The 18,275-nt window shown below is 33.9% G+C and overlaps 2 protein-coding genes across 2 annotated transcripts; one reads left to right on the forward strand and one right to left on the reverse strand.

The window, feature by feature from the left end:
* Positions 1-424: 424 nt before the first annotated feature.
* Positions 425-4,270, reverse strand: LOC110421528 (ATP-dependent Clp protease adapter protein CLPS2, chloroplastic-like). Its single transcript, XM_021435127.2, has 4 exons — positions 3,908-4,270; positions 3,044-3,142; positions 2,670-2,779; positions 425-866 (listed from the first exon to the last, which is right to left on the reverse strand). Exons 1-4 carry the CDS (start codon positions 4,149-4,151, stop codon positions 786-788), a joined length of 534 nt encoding a protein of 177 aa, XP_021290802.1. The 5' UTR covers positions 4,152-4,270; the 3' UTR covers positions 425-785.
* A 1,535-nt stretch (positions 4,271-5,805) lies between these two features.
* On the forward strand, positions 5,806-18,269 carry LOC110421386 (uncharacterized). The gene is given in 12 exon segments (XM_089784356.1): positions 5,806-5,943; positions 6,593-6,797; positions 7,396-7,957; positions 9,351-9,422; positions 9,425-9,499; positions 10,663-10,789; positions 12,546-12,912; positions 13,550-13,774; positions 14,046-14,115; positions 15,673-15,851; positions 16,821-16,887; positions 17,184-18,269. Coding segments are annotated over 11 exon segments (2,031 nt in total). The 5' UTR covers positions 5,806-5,943; positions 6,593-6,659; the 3' UTR covers positions 17,333-18,269.
* Positions 18,270-18,275: the final 6 nt, after the last annotated feature.

Here is an 18,275-nt window from a genome sequence, read left to right on the forward strand (position 1 = left end):
AATTAGAGAAATGAATCCCTCAATAATATTAGCTAGTGAATCTTAATCTCAACTTGCGAGTGAGGATGATGATGCACTCGTAGAAATGTAATTAGAAGGTGCAGGCTTGCAATGGTGATATGTAGATAATTGTAAGTACCAAAAACTGATTAAAAGCAAACCCACTCTAAAATTTCATTACTATAATGACTAAAAATAGTTCATTAGACATAAAGCTAAACGAGTCTCCAGGGAATTGTTACATATATCTGTCCTATTACGTAATGTCAGCTCCTAATTCCACGTCATAAGCCACAACTGGCATTCACCCTTTCACATGAGAAGAAAGGAATATTTATTTGTACCTTCCTAATTCTGGTAATCCTAGATTAAAGAAAGAGACAAGTATTGGGACCATTTCTGAGAGTCGAGAAAAAGCAGCATCAAGCATTAGAAAGTAAGCATTTTACTAACCCTGCACTCTGCAGCATACTGGAGTATAACCACCAAGTTGTTAAATGACCATTTTAGGGTTTCCTTGTTTTTACAACATATGGGAGAGATCAACACCTAAAGCTATCAGTGGAACAAAAACTGTACACAGCAGACGACAAAAACTGTATTCTAACTGCTGCATTTGAATTTGAAGTCTTCAAAGTCCTCACAATGAAGTATAGATGCTGTATACCATCTCTCCCCATTTCATTTAATTTTCCCTTTACTGTCTGGGTCTAAATCAAGTCCCAAAATTGTCACTGCCAAGTCTTTGCTTGTTGCAGTTCATAGAACATATAAACTTGACTGGTTTACACTACACTTGAATCAGGCTCAATAGTTGATCGTAATCCCCCACGTACCATCATTTGTGAATAAAATTCAGCATGCTCCTGTCAGTTAAGGTAAATCAAAGATCATTATTCATCTCTATATAAACTGGCATGCCAAGTCAACTCACTAGAATTCAAACACTTGAGAAGCAACATATAGTGTTGGTGAGCACAATAGTGTAGTCATTGCAGTTTATACATTTTGAAAGTTCAAGCATGTCAAATCTCACCCTATAAATCACAGTCTAATGGAAGAAAAGGTTCTAGATATGTTAATCCCTATATGGAAAATTCAGACATAAGTACAATAGACAAAATTAAGATCTCAGCATTGATTTAAAAAACTTATATAACTGTATATTTTCAACATTGTTTTTTGGCCCTCTTAACTGTGTTTTATCAGTATCCAACTGTATGACGGACAAAACCAGATTATGCTATGTTTAAGTTATTGACCACATATACATACACCAAAAAACAACATAGTCATCATGCTGCCAAGCAAACTAAGAAATCTAAGTTGTCACAGCTCCTCAACATACCTACTACCATTTAAGCCTTCAGAAAACTGTTGCATAAATCAGTTTACTCAACAGCATGATGAATTGCAGGAAGAGAGCTCACATGGAAATTATTATATTTACAACATAATAATGATTCATATGTTGAACAAAGAGGTTATTGATTCGTACACATTGCAATTAGCTTTCATGGGTATGTCAATCAGAAAGCTCAGTCAAAGTAGTGATAGAGATGCATCAACCAGTAAGTAATTATTCATAAATTTTCAAAACCACATCTGACGGCCTTCTGCAAATGTAAATAGAGGAGTTTATCATATTAAAAGAATCTTAGTTATAGAGAATATCACTTCATTTTAATAACACTAGACATCCAACAAAATGGTTATTGACTAAATGATCAATGAGTCACAATGGTGCACATAAATGCAGCTTAGGAAACCTCTAGCTAGTGGATCACTTAGATCCCTGAGATTGCATATTTCTCTAAGACCATCAGTGGTTTCGTTGAGCCTTTCACTATTAGCATAACAAGTGGTGGGATAAGCAATTTTTAAACTTGATAATAACAAGACAGCCACTTCATTATGAGAATCATATATGCAACAACAAAAAGTCACATAAGAGACAAGACCATATAAGTAACTAACAAAATCACCTTCAAATGTTCACTGAATATCCATGTCACATTCATGTTCAAAGAGCATAAAGAACATTTGTACTTAAAATGTTCATTGAACATCCATGTCATATTCATGTTCAGAGACCATAAAGAACATTTGTACAAGGAAATATAAGGGTGAGGGCATATGTCTTTTTGTGTGAAGATGCATATGAGCATATGGAAGATTACTAGCTTAGTCCATTTTTTAATTGAATATTTATGGTAAAATCTCCTTAAAGTAAAGAACCAGCATATCCTTATAAGAGTGATCAACTTTATATGACCATATTCCACAATGGTGCTTCTCAAAGCAGAAGTTAAACACGTCTAAAATAAACAAAATGATTTAGCATAGGGGGGCAACACAGCTGCCCTAAGAACACGTCTAACATACTTGCATCCTTAACTCTTAATCAAAAGCTTGATATGTTCATTCGAATAACAGAGCAAATGCAAAAACAAAAACATACAAGTCTATGAACATACACCTAGACAAAGTAAACTTAAACACACAAGTAGTAGGCTTAAGTGAATATCAATTATTATTAACAAAAAGAAAATAAAATAAACCAAGAAAAAGGAAAGAATGAATATAAATAATGCACAGAACAATATAAAAAACAAGCCCAAAATCCATATCATAGAAATAAAGTTCATAACACCAAAGAAGAAACATACCTTAACTGTGACGATTACAACTGCCACTCCATTTTCTCGCGATACATGAAATAGTTTTCTTGCACCATCAGGTGTAACAGATGGAACAATTTGGGGCAAAACCTTTGCAACTGGAAGAGAATCACAAGAATAAGACAAATTATCACAAGTCTTGCCCCATTTGTTAAAAATGCAAAAGAAAACACAAACTGATGGCAATCTCTTGATCAATTTTCAAATAAGACTAATGTTTTTACTGCTTAGTTTGTTTGATAGAGTGGTGACACGTGGTTTGTATAAAAGCTGCTTAACAATAAAACTTTAGATATTAACTTCTAGACTACATCAACTAATTTCATTTTTACACGTGCTTAAAATTAAACAAATAAAATTACCCAAGTTTTCTGAATGGCGAGCATCATCAATCAGCAGAACTCTATAACTGTCTCCTCTGCCAGTGCTTTTCTTATCCCTCAAGCGCCCAATATTGCCACCTGCGATCATAAGAAATAAAATTACTAAGCAAATGAATTATCCATCAAGGGACTGAAATGAAGACATCCCTTGCACTATGGACTGAAAAGAAGGCATCCCTGGCATGCGAAAGCAATGAAACAAAATATGCCATTCACTCTAAAACATGAGTTTCCTACCAGGGATCAACACAAATGATACAACTGGCCAATATTTTGTCGAGAGATAGAAACAAGGATCTAATTGGATAAGTCTTTGGTTGTTTCTCGTTTGTCTAAATAATAGCTACATCCTTTGAGGAAAAAAAAAAGGGTACTTTTACATACGGACAAAGCCATCCTTAATAATATAAAAACCAGAAAAAGATTAAACATTCATGCTTTGTACTAAAAAAAATGATGAAAAACTGAAGCGAGCAACGAAAATGGAACCGCGTCATCGTAAAGGGAAACATCACAGACTCGTTCATTTCATTTTCTCCAATTGAGAAGATTCTAAAAGTTGAACTCCACAATTTTCCATTTCTTTCCGATCTTGTCAATCTTCTGTTTCTTACTAGCAATTGTGTTTAAGGTTAGTACTTAAATTTAGAGTAAAACCATTGTTTTTTATTCAAAAGAAACGAACATTTACATTAATAATTCTTACAATTAATTAAAATGAAAAAAGAAGTAAAGAAAACAAAAACCCAAATTAAGATTTCCTATGTCCATCTTCTTTTAACCAGAAGAAACGAAACCTTTGACAGGAAAATCAAAAGCAAGAAAAAAAAAATCGAATCTTACCTTCAAGAACTTGAGTAGAAGGGTCGAACTGGGACTGGTCCAAACTGGGTCGTTCCAACACACCAGCACCCCCACTCTTGAAAGAGCCAAACCTCGCTTTCACACCCATAAATTTCGAACCTACTTTTCCTCCTGGGTTTTGCTTCCCGACCCCGGATTTCCTCCAAGTAGGAGCTGACGGAAGATGCTGAAGCTTCACCAGAGTGAACGACGACGTGGTTGCTGTCCCTGCAACAACCGCCATAACGGGAATCTGCCTGCTTGTTTTGTAACTTCCTTGCCCTTTAGCTAAAACGACTCTTAACAAATTGCAACTATTACTACTGTGAAGAAACTGGAATAGGAAATCCGGTGCTTTTAACTGCTTATAAAGCTCTCCTTTTCCTTTTGCCTTTTTCTTTCTCCTTATTTTTTTTAATTTACTTTTATTAACGTTGGGTCCCACCAGATCCCGGCGTGATTGGAAACGAGTGGATGGGATTCGCTGATGCAAAATTTGTTGTTTCTTGAAGATTCCAGAGTCTCTGGTTTAGCATGATTTTTTTTTTCTCTTTTTCTTATTTTTTGGATTTGTGGTGAAAAATTGATAAAGAAGAGAAGAAAAAAAATGAAAAGGCATAGCGAACAGCCGGACACTTGTAGCATAGATTTATGTTTTGTGGCCTTATTTAGTGTAAGCATCACTGATTGTCGAAAATAGATTAACATTGCGGAATTGTGATAAGTGTTATTAAATCTTAAAGTTTAACTAAATGTTAACTAGAGTGAGGCTCTTCAGTAAAAAATATATGAGTTTTGAATTTAAAATTAATTTTTTTATTTATTAAATATATTTTTTAAATTAAAAATATAAATTTATGAAAAAATGATTGATCTTTGATCCAGTTCCATACCAAGCACCACCAAGAGCGAGCAAGTAAGTAACTTCAAGAAATAAATAAACAAGATGCTTCTAAAAATACTAAATTGAGCATATCGGGAGTTTTTAGATGTTTTATAAGCAATGACACAGCACCATTAAGTTAGCTTTTATAGAAAAAGATATTAATTCGATGATGGTATCATAATAAATCAAAATTTTCACTGATGTAAAATTTTTATGAACGATATAATAATTAAAATAGACTTAATCAATATTAAAAAAAAAATTTTATAGGTGAAGGGCCAATGTAACTTACAATTGGACAAAATATAATGTTATATATATAATATTAGTAAGAAATGAGTTAGATTTTATATTAAAAAAAAATCTTTTTTCACTTATCAAACATATCTTTTTAATTGAAAGTGTGTATATTATTAAAGCACACACTATAAAAGAAAATGTCATAAATTTCATATTGAAAAGATAATTTTAAACCTTATCCATGGATATAGACCTATAAAATTAAGTTGAAAATACCGATACAGAGTCTTTTACATGATGGTATATATAATTTTTGATTCAAAAATATTCTAATAGGATATGATAGTTTAATTAAATGAATAAGATATTAATTTAAAATGAAATTGATCTTCTTAAAATATTAGTATAAATGTGTAAAAATAATAAAAATCATTATATATAATGTAAAGTGAAAGTTCTAATAAATATAACTATTAGTAAGATAATATATTATTTTTACTTTACATTTGAAATTAAGTGGCTAATTGAAAAATATACTTAAATTTAAAAAGGTGAGGATTTCTTTTGATTGGTTAGATACATGAATATATTATTTTTTATATTTAAATTTGTCAAATATTATTATTAAATTAGGAAAATCCAAGAGGCGTTGGCGCCATCACCGAGTGAACATGAGAGGATCAAAGAAACGACGTCGCCTTGCATCACAATAAATGATCTTCCGTTACTTATAAAGGCCAACACTTTCTTTGCTCTCCCCGGGCTCCAAAAAAGGAAAATAGTGATCAGTGAGAGAGCTCACTGACTACAATAACTCTCAATTTCAAACAAAAAAACAAAGAAAATCAAAAGCCCCAAAATCTGTTTTCATCTCTCTCCCTCGCTTTTTTTTTTTAAAAGGAAAAAATTGGTACATTCTCTATTTTCTTTATGTTTAATCATTATTTTCCATTTTTCCTGGTGCTTTCTTGCTTATTAAGAGAAATTTTTTTGGCTAAAAACAAACGAGCGTCTACATTGTTAGGAAGTTTTGGGTTTTGTGAAAAAGAATTGTAAATTTTTTTTGGATTGCTTTAATGTGTTTTGTTTTTCTTGCTTAAAATTTTCCTGTGGGGTTAAATATTTTATATGTTTGGAAAAGGGAAATTATTCTAGACATAAAAGATTTGATATTTGTTGCCATGATTAGTTTTTCAAGTTCTGATGTAACAGTCAAAATTTGGGTTTTCTTTTTTTTGAAAAGAATTTATGATTTTTCTTGGACATATTTTTTTGCTTTAATTTGTTTCACACATGCACTTATTGGTTTCAATTTGTACTGTTAGATAAGCCTTAGAGAAGGAATCAGGGGTCTCAATTTTGTTATGTGATTTTTCTTGTTGATGTTTGAGCATGTTAGTGACTTGGAAATCTTCAGAATACCTTAAGAATTGAACCTTATTTGTAAATAATATGCATTTTAGCATAGTGTTTGCTTGCTTGGACTGCTATTAAATGTGTAATTCAATAGGTTTCTTTTGATGAATAAACCCTAAAGAGACTAACGTGTTGATTTCCAGAAATTTTCTTTGCTGGTGTATAGATATAATTATTCGAGAAGAGTAGTGCTTAGGCAGGCTAGAGAGCATGGACACCTCAAACGTGTGTCCAACTGAGGATGCTATTCAAGCATTTTTGGACTACTTGGTTGAGCCTATGCTACCTAGTAAATATTCTATATGGGAAACTCCAACACTAGATAAACAGCAGGCAGTCGCAAAACAGGTGCCTTTCCTTCACGTCCAAATACTATATTTTTGTTTTGTCATGCACATCCATAATCTATTACATACTCTTCATGACAGGGGATTCATGTTTTTTGATAAGATAAATTGCTTTAGCTAACCAGTGATGGAGAATTTTTATGCTTCTCCTCTTACGTCCCTTTTGTATTAGTGAATTCTGGACACAGATTAAGTGAAGAAGAATGAGGAGAATGCAATTCATTTGGTGCAAAATTTGGGGTTCTAATAGTATTAGATTGAAATGGGAGTATGACTTAGTATACCATGTGTTTTTTTCTTAATATATGCACTTTTAATGCTTTGTTTATATTCAATGTGCATTCATCTTAAATTTTTACAAGAGGAGGAGGTGTGAAAAGGCTAATGAATTGTCTACTGGTGATTTGTTTAAAATGAGCTTGTACCATGCAGGAATGACTAGAAGTAGTTATTTAAAAAGGTTTAGTCAGAAGTTGATGTCTATGCTAGAGGGTTGTAGAAATGCGCAAGCACCCCCTTTCAAGAATAGATGCATATATGTGTGGTCAGTATAATCCAACTCTTATATTTCTTCTTTTTCTTTTGTAATTCTCCTTTAGGTGCATGCTGTTGTGTTGCTTTACAACTATTATCACCGGCAAAGACATCCACACTTGGAGTATCTTGGTTTTGAGCCATTTTGTAAGTTGGCTTTAGTTGCAAAACCAAATCTGAAGTCTTATATGAATCTCATGCTAAGGTCTGATGATACTGAATTGAGTGACCTTGAGAAGCAGCTTTCCTTGACAGAGAAAGCCATCAAGGATGCATGTGATATATCTACAAGTTTAGATGCATCAAGGGATGTTCCAAGCACAAAGGGATGGCCAGTTTCAAAAGTTGCTATTTTTTTAATTGACCTGAGGAAACAGAATTGTGCCTTGCAGAATGGTAGCATTGCTGAGGGTGTATGGTCAGTAATTGAAAAAGATGTGCCTGTGTTCTGTTGCAGTTCAGATGGTTCTACTGAGGCAAAACATATGAACAAAAACCCAACAAAAAAAAACCATATGAACAAAAGAAAAAGAACCCCTAATAAACCTTTGCAAGATGAATTGGGTGCTGATGAAAGTTGCTTCCAGCAAGTTGCTTTCTCAGCTGTCAAGGAAGCAACAAATAATGGTAAACCACCAACACTTTACGTTAATTGTTGAATGATTTGTTAAATATGGATTCCAGGCAGTTAATAGTAAAGAATCTCATTGTTAGCCTTTTAGTGTAGCAAATATTAAAAGCTTGAAATCCTGAATTTAAAGTAGTTGCTTCAATTAAAGTCTTGAGGAATTAGCATTTAGCTGTATCGACTTTGAGTTGACTATTGTCTTGTTTGCATCTTGTTTGACAGAATAATCATGTTCCTCGTTGAGAAAGAGTCAATGGTTGCAGAAAATTTTATTCACTTTGAAGAATCCTTGTTTGCTCCCAACAAACCAAGTTAGATGTCAGCTTATACACATTTGATATGATATGCTTAAATTATTTAGCAGTACAATTACAATCATAAAAGTATTATTAGGAAAAATGATATAACCATTAAGTCAGCAGCTTGGATTTTAAGGTAAAAGATGTTGCTTCAAAACCTCAAAGGATTAGGATTAGGCTGTATTAAACTGATTTAATTTCATTTATGCTGTTTATATCAAGGAATGTAGCGAAGGACTGATTCAATAAACTAACAGTTAGGTCTATACTGGCCTAGGTTTGGAAAAGTAGGTTTTAGGTTTGTTAGTATAGAGAATGGATTTCAGCGTTAAACTGTAAGAATCTAATGACAAAAAATTGGATGGAATTGAATGAAGTTGTTTGTTGGAAATTGTGAGTAGTGGAAAGATTACAATAGAGCAGGTTCATTGGTGCTATTCCTTTTTTGTCAGCAAGAACTACCCGGATACTGTAATAATAGAAAGTTGAAAGAAGAAAAAGTATGAAGGGAGAAAATAATGTGTCTATATATATTATATGTATGTATGTATGTATGTATGTATATGCTAATTCTAAATTGGAGCTGCTTTCCTGAAATCATCTGATAAAGGAATAAAGCCCTATATTTTTAAATTAAAGAGTTAAAATAATCCTAATAACTAACTACACCCAGGATAAGACCTAGTGGGCCAACAGAAAAGTTATCAAAGTAACACTAGATTTGAAAGTTGATAAGCTGAAAAATAATTGCACTAGTGAGTAGTGACCTAGCAACTTCCAATTATGCTTCTTTGTTCTTGAAGAATTTATGATTTTGGCTAAACTTGTGTATCGGTAGTAGCCTGATGCCTCAACTATGCAGTCCTTTTAATGTCCACTTGTGCTTAGCTAAAGAACCAACAAACCAATACAAACACATGCATACATGTTCACACACATAGACCATGTATTTTGTGACCAGCTGCATCTCTGAGTTTGTTGGACTGAGAAATAGCTTTTACATAAATTATTATCCTTTTTTTTTTCTAATATGGTTTTAATTGTTGGACGATTTGTGGATAAGTTGGTAATTAACGACTTATGCATGGAACAGGCATCAGTCAAAGTGACCTCACCATCATAGAGAGCCATATTGTATATTCTTTGAGTAAAGAAAAGACAGCCACTCGCTTTACATAATGCAGTGCGTTCATGCAGAAAAAGATAGTTCTCTTTGGATACCAATTAAGGATGTATTGACAGGTTTGATTTTAGTCAATGCCATTTATTTTATCTTTATTTGCTTGTCATGTGATCTCTGTTTTCTGGTATTTCCTCTCTGGGTGGTGTCAAAGGGATGTTTTTAAGATATTAATTGGGTTAGTGTTATTCTCTTTCCAAATGCTATGTGTTTGGTTTGGTATTGTACATGAGCATATCATAGAGTTCATCTACCTGTTTTTAATTTCTAGAGTCCAGACTGGTTAGTGAATGATTATTTAGGTAACAAGATTTCACGCTTGAGAGTGATATTAATTACATCAATAGAGTGATGCACTTATCATAGAGATGAAGACGGACGGCTGAATGCACTTTATTGTCACATGCTTTCACTGCAATTGTCTTCCAGTCATAAGTTATATCATTGTGAAAGTTTTCAATATCATGAGTTGTCATTGTAGGAACTGGGATAATGCACATTTGCACGGTTGTGATATAGAACTGATAGCAGTTGGACATTTGTATGATTGTGGTCGGACTTGATACCGTGGACCATTTTATGTATCAAGTCTTTTCTTTTGAATGATGATTAAGTAAGGCTTCACTTGGTCATTGCTTTTATGACTTGTTTTTGCTCCCTAAAGCAATACGTAAAGTGTGTTTGCATCTCAAAGCAAAAAAATTTTTGGAAAATTAAAAACCTATCATTTGACTTTCATGTGTAAAGAATGTGTACTTTTACTTCTATGTAGAACTATGTGTTTAAATTAGTTTGGTCACTTACTCATCTTTATCAAATATGATTTTGCCTTTTACTACTATTTGTTTTTGCTTTATGATAACTTTTTTGAAGACAAAACGTAAGTAGTATCAACTAAAATGGATCCTAAGTGAGTCCCAACAAAATTTTTAGAAATAGTACAAAATGTTAAAAACTGATAAATCAAGTAATAGAAATGGTTAGATAATGTAGGAGAGTGACAGTTTGTAAGTACCTACTCGCAGAGGAGGGAAAAATTGAGGTACCAATTAATTTAGTAAAATAACAGATCAAGCCGGTAAGAGACTAACACTGTAAAGTAGAGTTGTATAAATAATGGAAAATAGAGCTGATAGAACATGGTTGAATTGGTTACCATTTTATTGCTTTGTTGCATATTTACCTTTTTGACTAGAAAATTAACACTGTAAATTTGCTGATTAAGCCTCTTGCTTTATTAGCTTGCAGGGTCCTTTAGTCAAAAGAAATTTCTCCCACTGGATGCACTCTTCTGCTGTTGAATACTTCCACCTGCTTCCTTTTGTATGGATCATTTCTCAATGGTTCTTGAGGTTTGTGATATTTATTTAATGTAGGCTAAATTACATCCCCTTGCATAGTGGGAAAAGGGTTAGATTGTTATTAAATGACATTTTCCTGGATGTTATTTGGGAGTTGTTATTAAATGATAAATTTGCTCTATATTGTAGGTTAGTGCTTCTCTCTGTTAGAAGAGAGATAAAATCATATTTTTAAATGTGGAAAAACCAATATATGTTTCAATCTTGGAAAATGCAAATGTTTGTCTACTTAGAGAAATTATGTATGATGTCAATTGTGTCATGCACAATTTCCAATGTGATACAAAGTTCATTGAACTGTTTGATTGGGGGATGTTTGATGTTTGGATTTAATCGTAAGGACTAACACAAAAAATAAGGATGGGAAACACTGTTTTTGAGATGTTTGGTTGATCTATAATTAGAGGAAAAATATTGAAGATTAGTATATATGCTGCAATACACTATTATCTGCATGCTTTTAATTTAGAAGTTATGATTTCTCTGCATAAAGCTCTTGCAAGTTGGATTTGGATTTCGTGGAGTTCTCATCACTCACCTGAGCACTAGATCTTAATATTTGGGAATATAGGATTTGTCATCAACTTGAACGTTTCACTTTACCACATGTACCATGATACTGATACTAGAGTTTAAATATTTGGCTAAGCTTTTCTAAAGAAATATTTATATCCCTATCAAACTCTGTTGTCCCTAACAGAAAAATAATTGTTCTAGAAGTATGCCTTCGGTTTGGCCACCGATCAGGCTTACCTTCCTTAGGTGCCTCGCATTTGTTTTAGTATATGCTTGGAAGATTATCCGTTCACACTGTGATATGGGACACTGAGGTTGTTTGGCTTTTAAAGTTACTTCCAAGGTTCTTTGAGGGTTAAAAAGATGATAAAAAATGGTCAAAATGCATTCTGGAGTCAAGGTCAAAGGAGAAATTGGTGGTCTAGCTAGTTGTTAGGTGCTGTCCAGGTTTTACATACAGTGGCTGAACAGTGTTTGAAGTTAGGGTTGAATTCTATAGGTGAATTAATGTAGGTAGGACTGGGGTCATGAGAAGTAGAATTTATGATTTTACTGCTAAATCAACTTATTTCAGTTCTGAATTTTAGTTGAAACTCAACAAAATTGAATTGAAGGAGAAGAAGAAAGTCCCAAGCTGCACAAGTAGGGTTCCTTGGGCATTACACCTTTGGTTGACTGCTTCATACATTCACAAAGGGTACTAATTCTGAATCCTTGAAAATAGGTTTCTATTAGTGAAAGCATTACCTTGTTTGAGATCCAAAATAGAAACTAACAAAATTGACTTAAAACAATCTCCTAAACTGCAAAGGAGAACCCAATAACATAAGAAATGCCTAAAACAAGACCCTTGGACTCAAAATCTTGTGTTTATTGCAACTCTGAAGTTACCAGAGTAGTCCCTAACACTTGAAACTGAAGAAAAAGGGCCAATGAGATCAAACCTGCAATGTTTAACTCGAAGAAATATAAATTACATGAGAATTTTAACTAATAAAGCCTCCTTGAGCTCCCAACCTTAGCCTGCCTTCGGTGGTTGCTGTCACTGGACTTGAGTTCACTTACCACCCAAGTTTCCTATTTAAATGGATATTTGTATGGATTACTTCTGCCGTATCTCACTAATGTTATTTATGTTTGTGTGCCTGTGTATGTATGCATGTTTCTTCCTTTTTTTATTTTTCTGATTATCCCTTTACAATTTCTGTTGCGGGGATGTTCTTCCAAACAGTTCACAGGATCAGGAGTCAGTACTGGAAGTGGTAAATGAATATGGCCCTGAGATGACAGAAAACCCTTGTGAGCCAGAAGCCTGTAATAACAGAAATAGAAATATGATTAGTGGCGTAGTAGAGGCTCTCAGTAACAGCACCAATGCTGAATTAGAAAATCAGAATGAGAAGAATGAGCTTTGCACAGATGGCCTCTTGGATGCTATCGATGGGCCTTGGCATATGGATGTGAACAACAATTTTGTGGTTTACTCTGAACAAACATTAACATGCAATAATATTGCTGAGAAAGTCCAACATGATGCTCAGCTAAAGATGAATTCTTTTGCAGAGAGCGACTCCGATGGTGCGACAAATGTTGCTAAGGTGTGGGCTACTAACTGCTTTTGATATGTCAACAATTGAAAAATGCTAATTAGATTAGAGAGTTTTTATTCTATACAAAGGAACTAGATACTGTATTTCTTTGCAGTTAACATGATTCACTAGGAATATTTTATATAATATCAACTTCTGGAATTTTTTTCAGCACTTACGACATAACCATGTTGAGTTAACCATTGAAAAATGTTCATTAGGTTTGAGAATTTTTATTATTAACAAGGTACACTAAGGATGTTTTTTATTTCAGCACTCAGCACTTAACCATGTTGAGTGGATCTACTGATGCATGCCAAAATAACTATATAAATTAAAAAGAGTATTAGTTTGTCAGTTTTTGAAGGGGGTTTGTTGGGCATACACATGGAGACCAGACCAGTATCTCTGTTCCACGTTGGCAGAAATCTCACCCCCTATTTGGTTCCTTGTAAGCCCCTTTGTAAAACAACTTTTTAGTTTAAGAAGAAGCTTATGCTATGGATCAAACAGTCCAAGGAAGCTAGGCTTTTGTTTATCATTCAGTTATTTGTTGGTGCTTTGTTTAACCTTTTAAGCTTCACCATTCTTTTCTTGTCTACTCTTTAGTTATTGTATCAAATGTAATCCTGAAATTTGGGTGCAGTTTGAGGTGGTTGATTCGATATTTCAAAGCATTAGTCATTCTAGAAAAGCAGCATGCAAAAATATGCCTTCTTGTCAGGATGGGATGCCTACAGGCAATCATCCTTTGGTTATTCATGAGTCCAACTCCAAATATTCTGCCAAACTACAAAACATCATAGCCTCAAAGGAACACATCTTGTCGGAAACTGCTTGGAGAGTTCTACATAGAAAAAGGGATAGACTGGTATGATTGGTTTTTTTAATTTTTTTCATTTGTCCAATGGTGGTTAAGGTGCATGCCTTCTTTGACTAATCAATCACACAAAGACAGTTGAACTTGTAGTAGTATGCTGACCACATATATTCTGTCGATGATATTGGTAATATCTAGTTAGATAACCTGTGTATAGGCAGCAGTCTTAAAACATCTGAATACAATCGCCTATAATTTATCCTTGAAAGTCCCATTTTGAAGATATTCATTCTCCTTTATCTCATATTTGTTTCATCTGCAGGTTCGTCAGCTACGCAATATTGGAGATGAGATTGCTCAGTGTGATAAAAAGATCCAAACTATTTTGAATGGTATTTTTTTCCATTACTCTTGTTTTATGCTTCATCTTCTTCATCGATGATATGCTCTGTCCTTTCCTATTTTTCTTTTATAGTACTGTATTTTTGATTAGTGATTAGTGTGCCACCCTGCTCTAACACACTAAAATGGATCCAATTTTTGTGTAGTCACAATCAACCAGAGTCATCTGCTTGTGTATATATTTTTTTTTGAAGAGCATGAACATTTCATTGAAAGAGCTGGCAAGGGGGTTGCCAGAAAAAAGCAGAGTGGGTAGAGAAAAGGCCCTTCAGCTGCTAATCCCCTGTTGCAAAGAGACCTAACGGGCCACACAATTCTGCCACGAAAAAGCAACAAGTCCCCTGTTACAAGGGTCCTAAATGGCAACACAGTTCAGCCACAGAACACAAGAAACAAAAAGCAAAGGGGCAGAAAATATTCATGCCCACCTGTACATGCAGAAATACCCCAAAATCAGAGAAAGACGGGTAGTTTTTGCTTTTGGTTTTGCCTTTTTTTTTGTCTTTTGAGAAGGGTGTGAATGTTGAGTGAACTGAGTGGGTGGGTGGCCTTGAAAATGACAGTCTGAAGTTTGCATATTGAGTCTAGTAGCTACATGGATTTTCTGGTGACCAGGAATTCTGTTCACTTTTCCAATGTGAAGTTCCAGTCATTTTCATTGAAATGCAAGAAATGGTAATCACATTTTGGATTCTTATTTTAGATTTTTACCTTTCCTAATATGCCGTTTTAGCTATTGCTAAATGCGCAGCAACTAAATGGGTGATTATATATACAAGGCTTACTGTGCTGATAGACTGTTTAACTCTCTTTACTATGCTACGAGTTAAAGTCAAGCATTATGTACTTTCTGAGATGTAAATTACATTTGCTAGAGGGGCTTCTGAAATTTAGTTGATGATTGTTTTCTCCAGGACTCACCTTCTTTTGCTTGTCTCTCTTTTTTTTTCTTTAATTTCTTTCTTTTCTTTATTTTATTGCCATTCTGGACTCACCTTATTTAAGTTCCATTACTCTCTTTGTCGGTAGACCATTATTTTCTAAGTCATAAACAGCATAATTAAAGTTAATAAACAAAGTTTCAGAAATTACTTACTTGGAATGTGTTAAATACAATCTATATGGAGATTACATTACTCTTATGAGGTTCATTTAGCTTTTAGGGCCTACCTGACGTCACAAATCCTGTTCAGCAAATTAGTCTGTTAAAAATAGCATGAGCTTTAATGCATTATGGAGTTCTAATTGCTTTAGGAGATAAATTCCAGTTCAATCACCTAACTTACTAAGTCAGTTGTGCAGAGCAAGACATCGAGTGCTAGTTCTTTTATTTAAACCAGAAGAGGTGCACATGCTTACTAATTTCATAGTCCTTATTAATTGATCCTTTGCTATCTCTATGGAACTGTTAAGGCAAGATCAAAGGTTACAGGTTAGAAAGTTGCAGGTCCCTTTACTCTATGACTTGGGTTAAACAACTCAGGGCCTGGAGTAAATTTAAATAGCTCAAAGCTGATTTGTTAATATTTCTTTCCAACTTTGTATAGGTGGGGAAGATGATTTGGAATTAAAGATAGACTCGATCATAGAAGGTTGTAATGATGTTTGTCTAAGGAGTGCTGGCCAAGGGAGGACATCCCGTGATTATGAAGAACAATGTTCAACTCATTACATTAAAAGAAACAGATTGTCAGAGGAAGCTCTCAGCACGCAAAATCCATGTCAGGCAAGTTTAGCCAAAAGACTTCTGCTTTTCTTTCCATTTGAGTTCGAATATTATTTTACGGTCCATTTGGTAAGTGAAAAATAACTTCATTGGGGAAAATTTATTTCTGTGTAAAATATTTTGCAGGAACATTTAATGTTTTCTGTTATATGGATAAACCGTCGAAAACATTTTCTGTCTTTTGGATCAACTTGTAAAAAATATTTTCCACTATGACTCTAATTTTAAAAATTTTATACAAAGGGTACCTTCTAAGAAACCATGGATTGTTAGACCTAAATCATTATTAGGATTTTTAAATCTAAATAACTCTCAACATTCTTTAGATCTAAACCTTTTTTCAGTTCTCCGGAGATGTGGTCAACAAGGGTTTTTCCCGTTGACTCGTAAACTGTTTCACATCTGGAATAAATTTTAGTTTTCCAAACAAGTATAAGTCCTGAAAACTCTTTTTGGAAAATATTTTACGCCAAAGCAAACGAAGCCTTATCCTTGAAAGTGATTGCTTTAACACAAAATGCTTGAATGCCAATAAATAGAGGCAGCCGTTCACCTGGAGATCTATTGTGTACTATATTACAGAAGTTATAATACCTCTTTCCATCATTGTCTCCATAAAAAATGACACAAGCTTCAAAATGAACTTAGAAGTTAAAATTGTCTTCCAAAAACTATCCTTTAGCAAGCAGAGTATAAGAATGCGCAAATCTCAATGTGATCTCTTGAAAGGTAAATTGGAAAGTAAAATACCTAAAAGTATAGCTCTTGATAAGTGGTAAGACATTGATTATGGGAATACAAAAATTGAAGAAGTGGTAATTCCTTAGGGATGGGGTAGTATCTTAGTATTGACCATTTTCATATATTTGAAGCCCTTAAAGTACTAGCTGAAGCTGTAATTCCAAATTGGAACTTTTATGCTTTTCCCTTGTTTAGCATATAATGATTAAAATTTTTCTCATCCAGCAGGAGTTGGATGGTATATGCAACAAGAACAATTGGATGTTACCAACTTATCATGTATTTCCATCAGATGGTAAGATCTTTTACTTCAAGGTACATTCAGAAATATGTTATACAATTTAATACGGTATAAATGCTATAGCTACTCCTGTCTCTCGATCTGGAAATGATGAGATTTTTGAGGAATGATTGTTCTGCGATAGGCTTTTGATTGCTTCCTTCGTGTTCAAGTCATGTTTCTCTAACTGCGAGATGTTTTTAACAAATTACCTTGTTATCTACTGTATGGCCTTTAATTGCTTTGGAATGAAGTGTTAACAAAACAAGAAAAATATGCAAGAACTAATAAGTCTATTTTGAATTTTGAAGGTGGATATCAAGCCAAAGTAACTGTAAAAGGGGTGAATATTGAGTCTTCAAGCGTGGGCGATGCTTGTCCTAAACCCTCGGAAGCAAGAGGATCAGCTGCAGCACAGATGTTGGCCAAGTTGCATAGCATGTTAACCCCAGCCCATTAGTTCTAGGCTACAGGTAGATGGGGCAAGGACTGATGATGGTTTTTGTTTGTTCCCATCTAATTAACTATCGAAAGGACATCTACAGTCCACCTATGGTTAATCGAATTAAACTGCTTATATAGTATAGTATTTTCAGTTCTATAGTTGGTATGCCTTGAGTGGAGCACTTAGGGGTAAATCGTTGGCTAATACAGATTGGTATTGGCTCAACATCTAGTAAACAATGCAGCTCTTATTTTTGCTTGACTCGAACATGTTATTTTAGCTTCATTCTGGGGGAGAATAGAGAAAAATACAATATCTATTTTTACTATGGAAAAAATATATGATGCATGTCCTCAAATCTTAATTCTTTATTAATGAATTATTATTGTAAAAAAATAAAAAATTTTTATTTTATCAAATTTTTATTTTTTTTCAAAATCTTACTTCACTGATAAAGTGTGGATTTAATAACCGGACAGCGTATAACAGAACATTTCTGAAATTGCCTATCTATCAAGAGTTGCATACGAGTATCCCACTGCCTGGAAATTTGAGCTGTGGATAGACATTGAAAAGTTGGAGAGAGCCTCCTACCACGTGCATATTTACCATTATAAAAGAATATGCTTCATCTTAGCCTCATATCGTGGAGTATAAAAAGCCTAAATAATATTGGGGGCCGGGGGGCTATGCTGTATTTCTTAACATGCTGGTAGTTCGTAACCTGAAAATGGAGCCCTCCAATATGAAGATGGAAATTGAATCATGGCTTGTATTCCTAACAAGCATGTCTGCTTGAGCGCACACCATACACCACACGCACCCAAAGAGACACATAGATTGCCTTCACTCAATAATATGAATTGAAAAAGAAAAGAAAATCCCGACTTTACAACTACCTAAAGGGTTTCCTTTTTGTTTCCTTATCTCCTTTTTTTTTTTTTTTTTCCGTTTTTTT

The sequence above is a fragment of the Theobroma umbraticum genome, unplaced genomic scaffold, assembly GCF_002168275.2.
Source record: "Theobroma umbraticum cultivar Fairchild unplaced genomic scaffold, ASM216827v3 scaffold_130.0, whole genome shotgun sequence".
NCBI classification, from domain to species: Eukaryota; Viridiplantae; Streptophyta; class Magnoliopsida; order Malvales; family Malvaceae; genus Theobroma; species Theobroma umbraticum.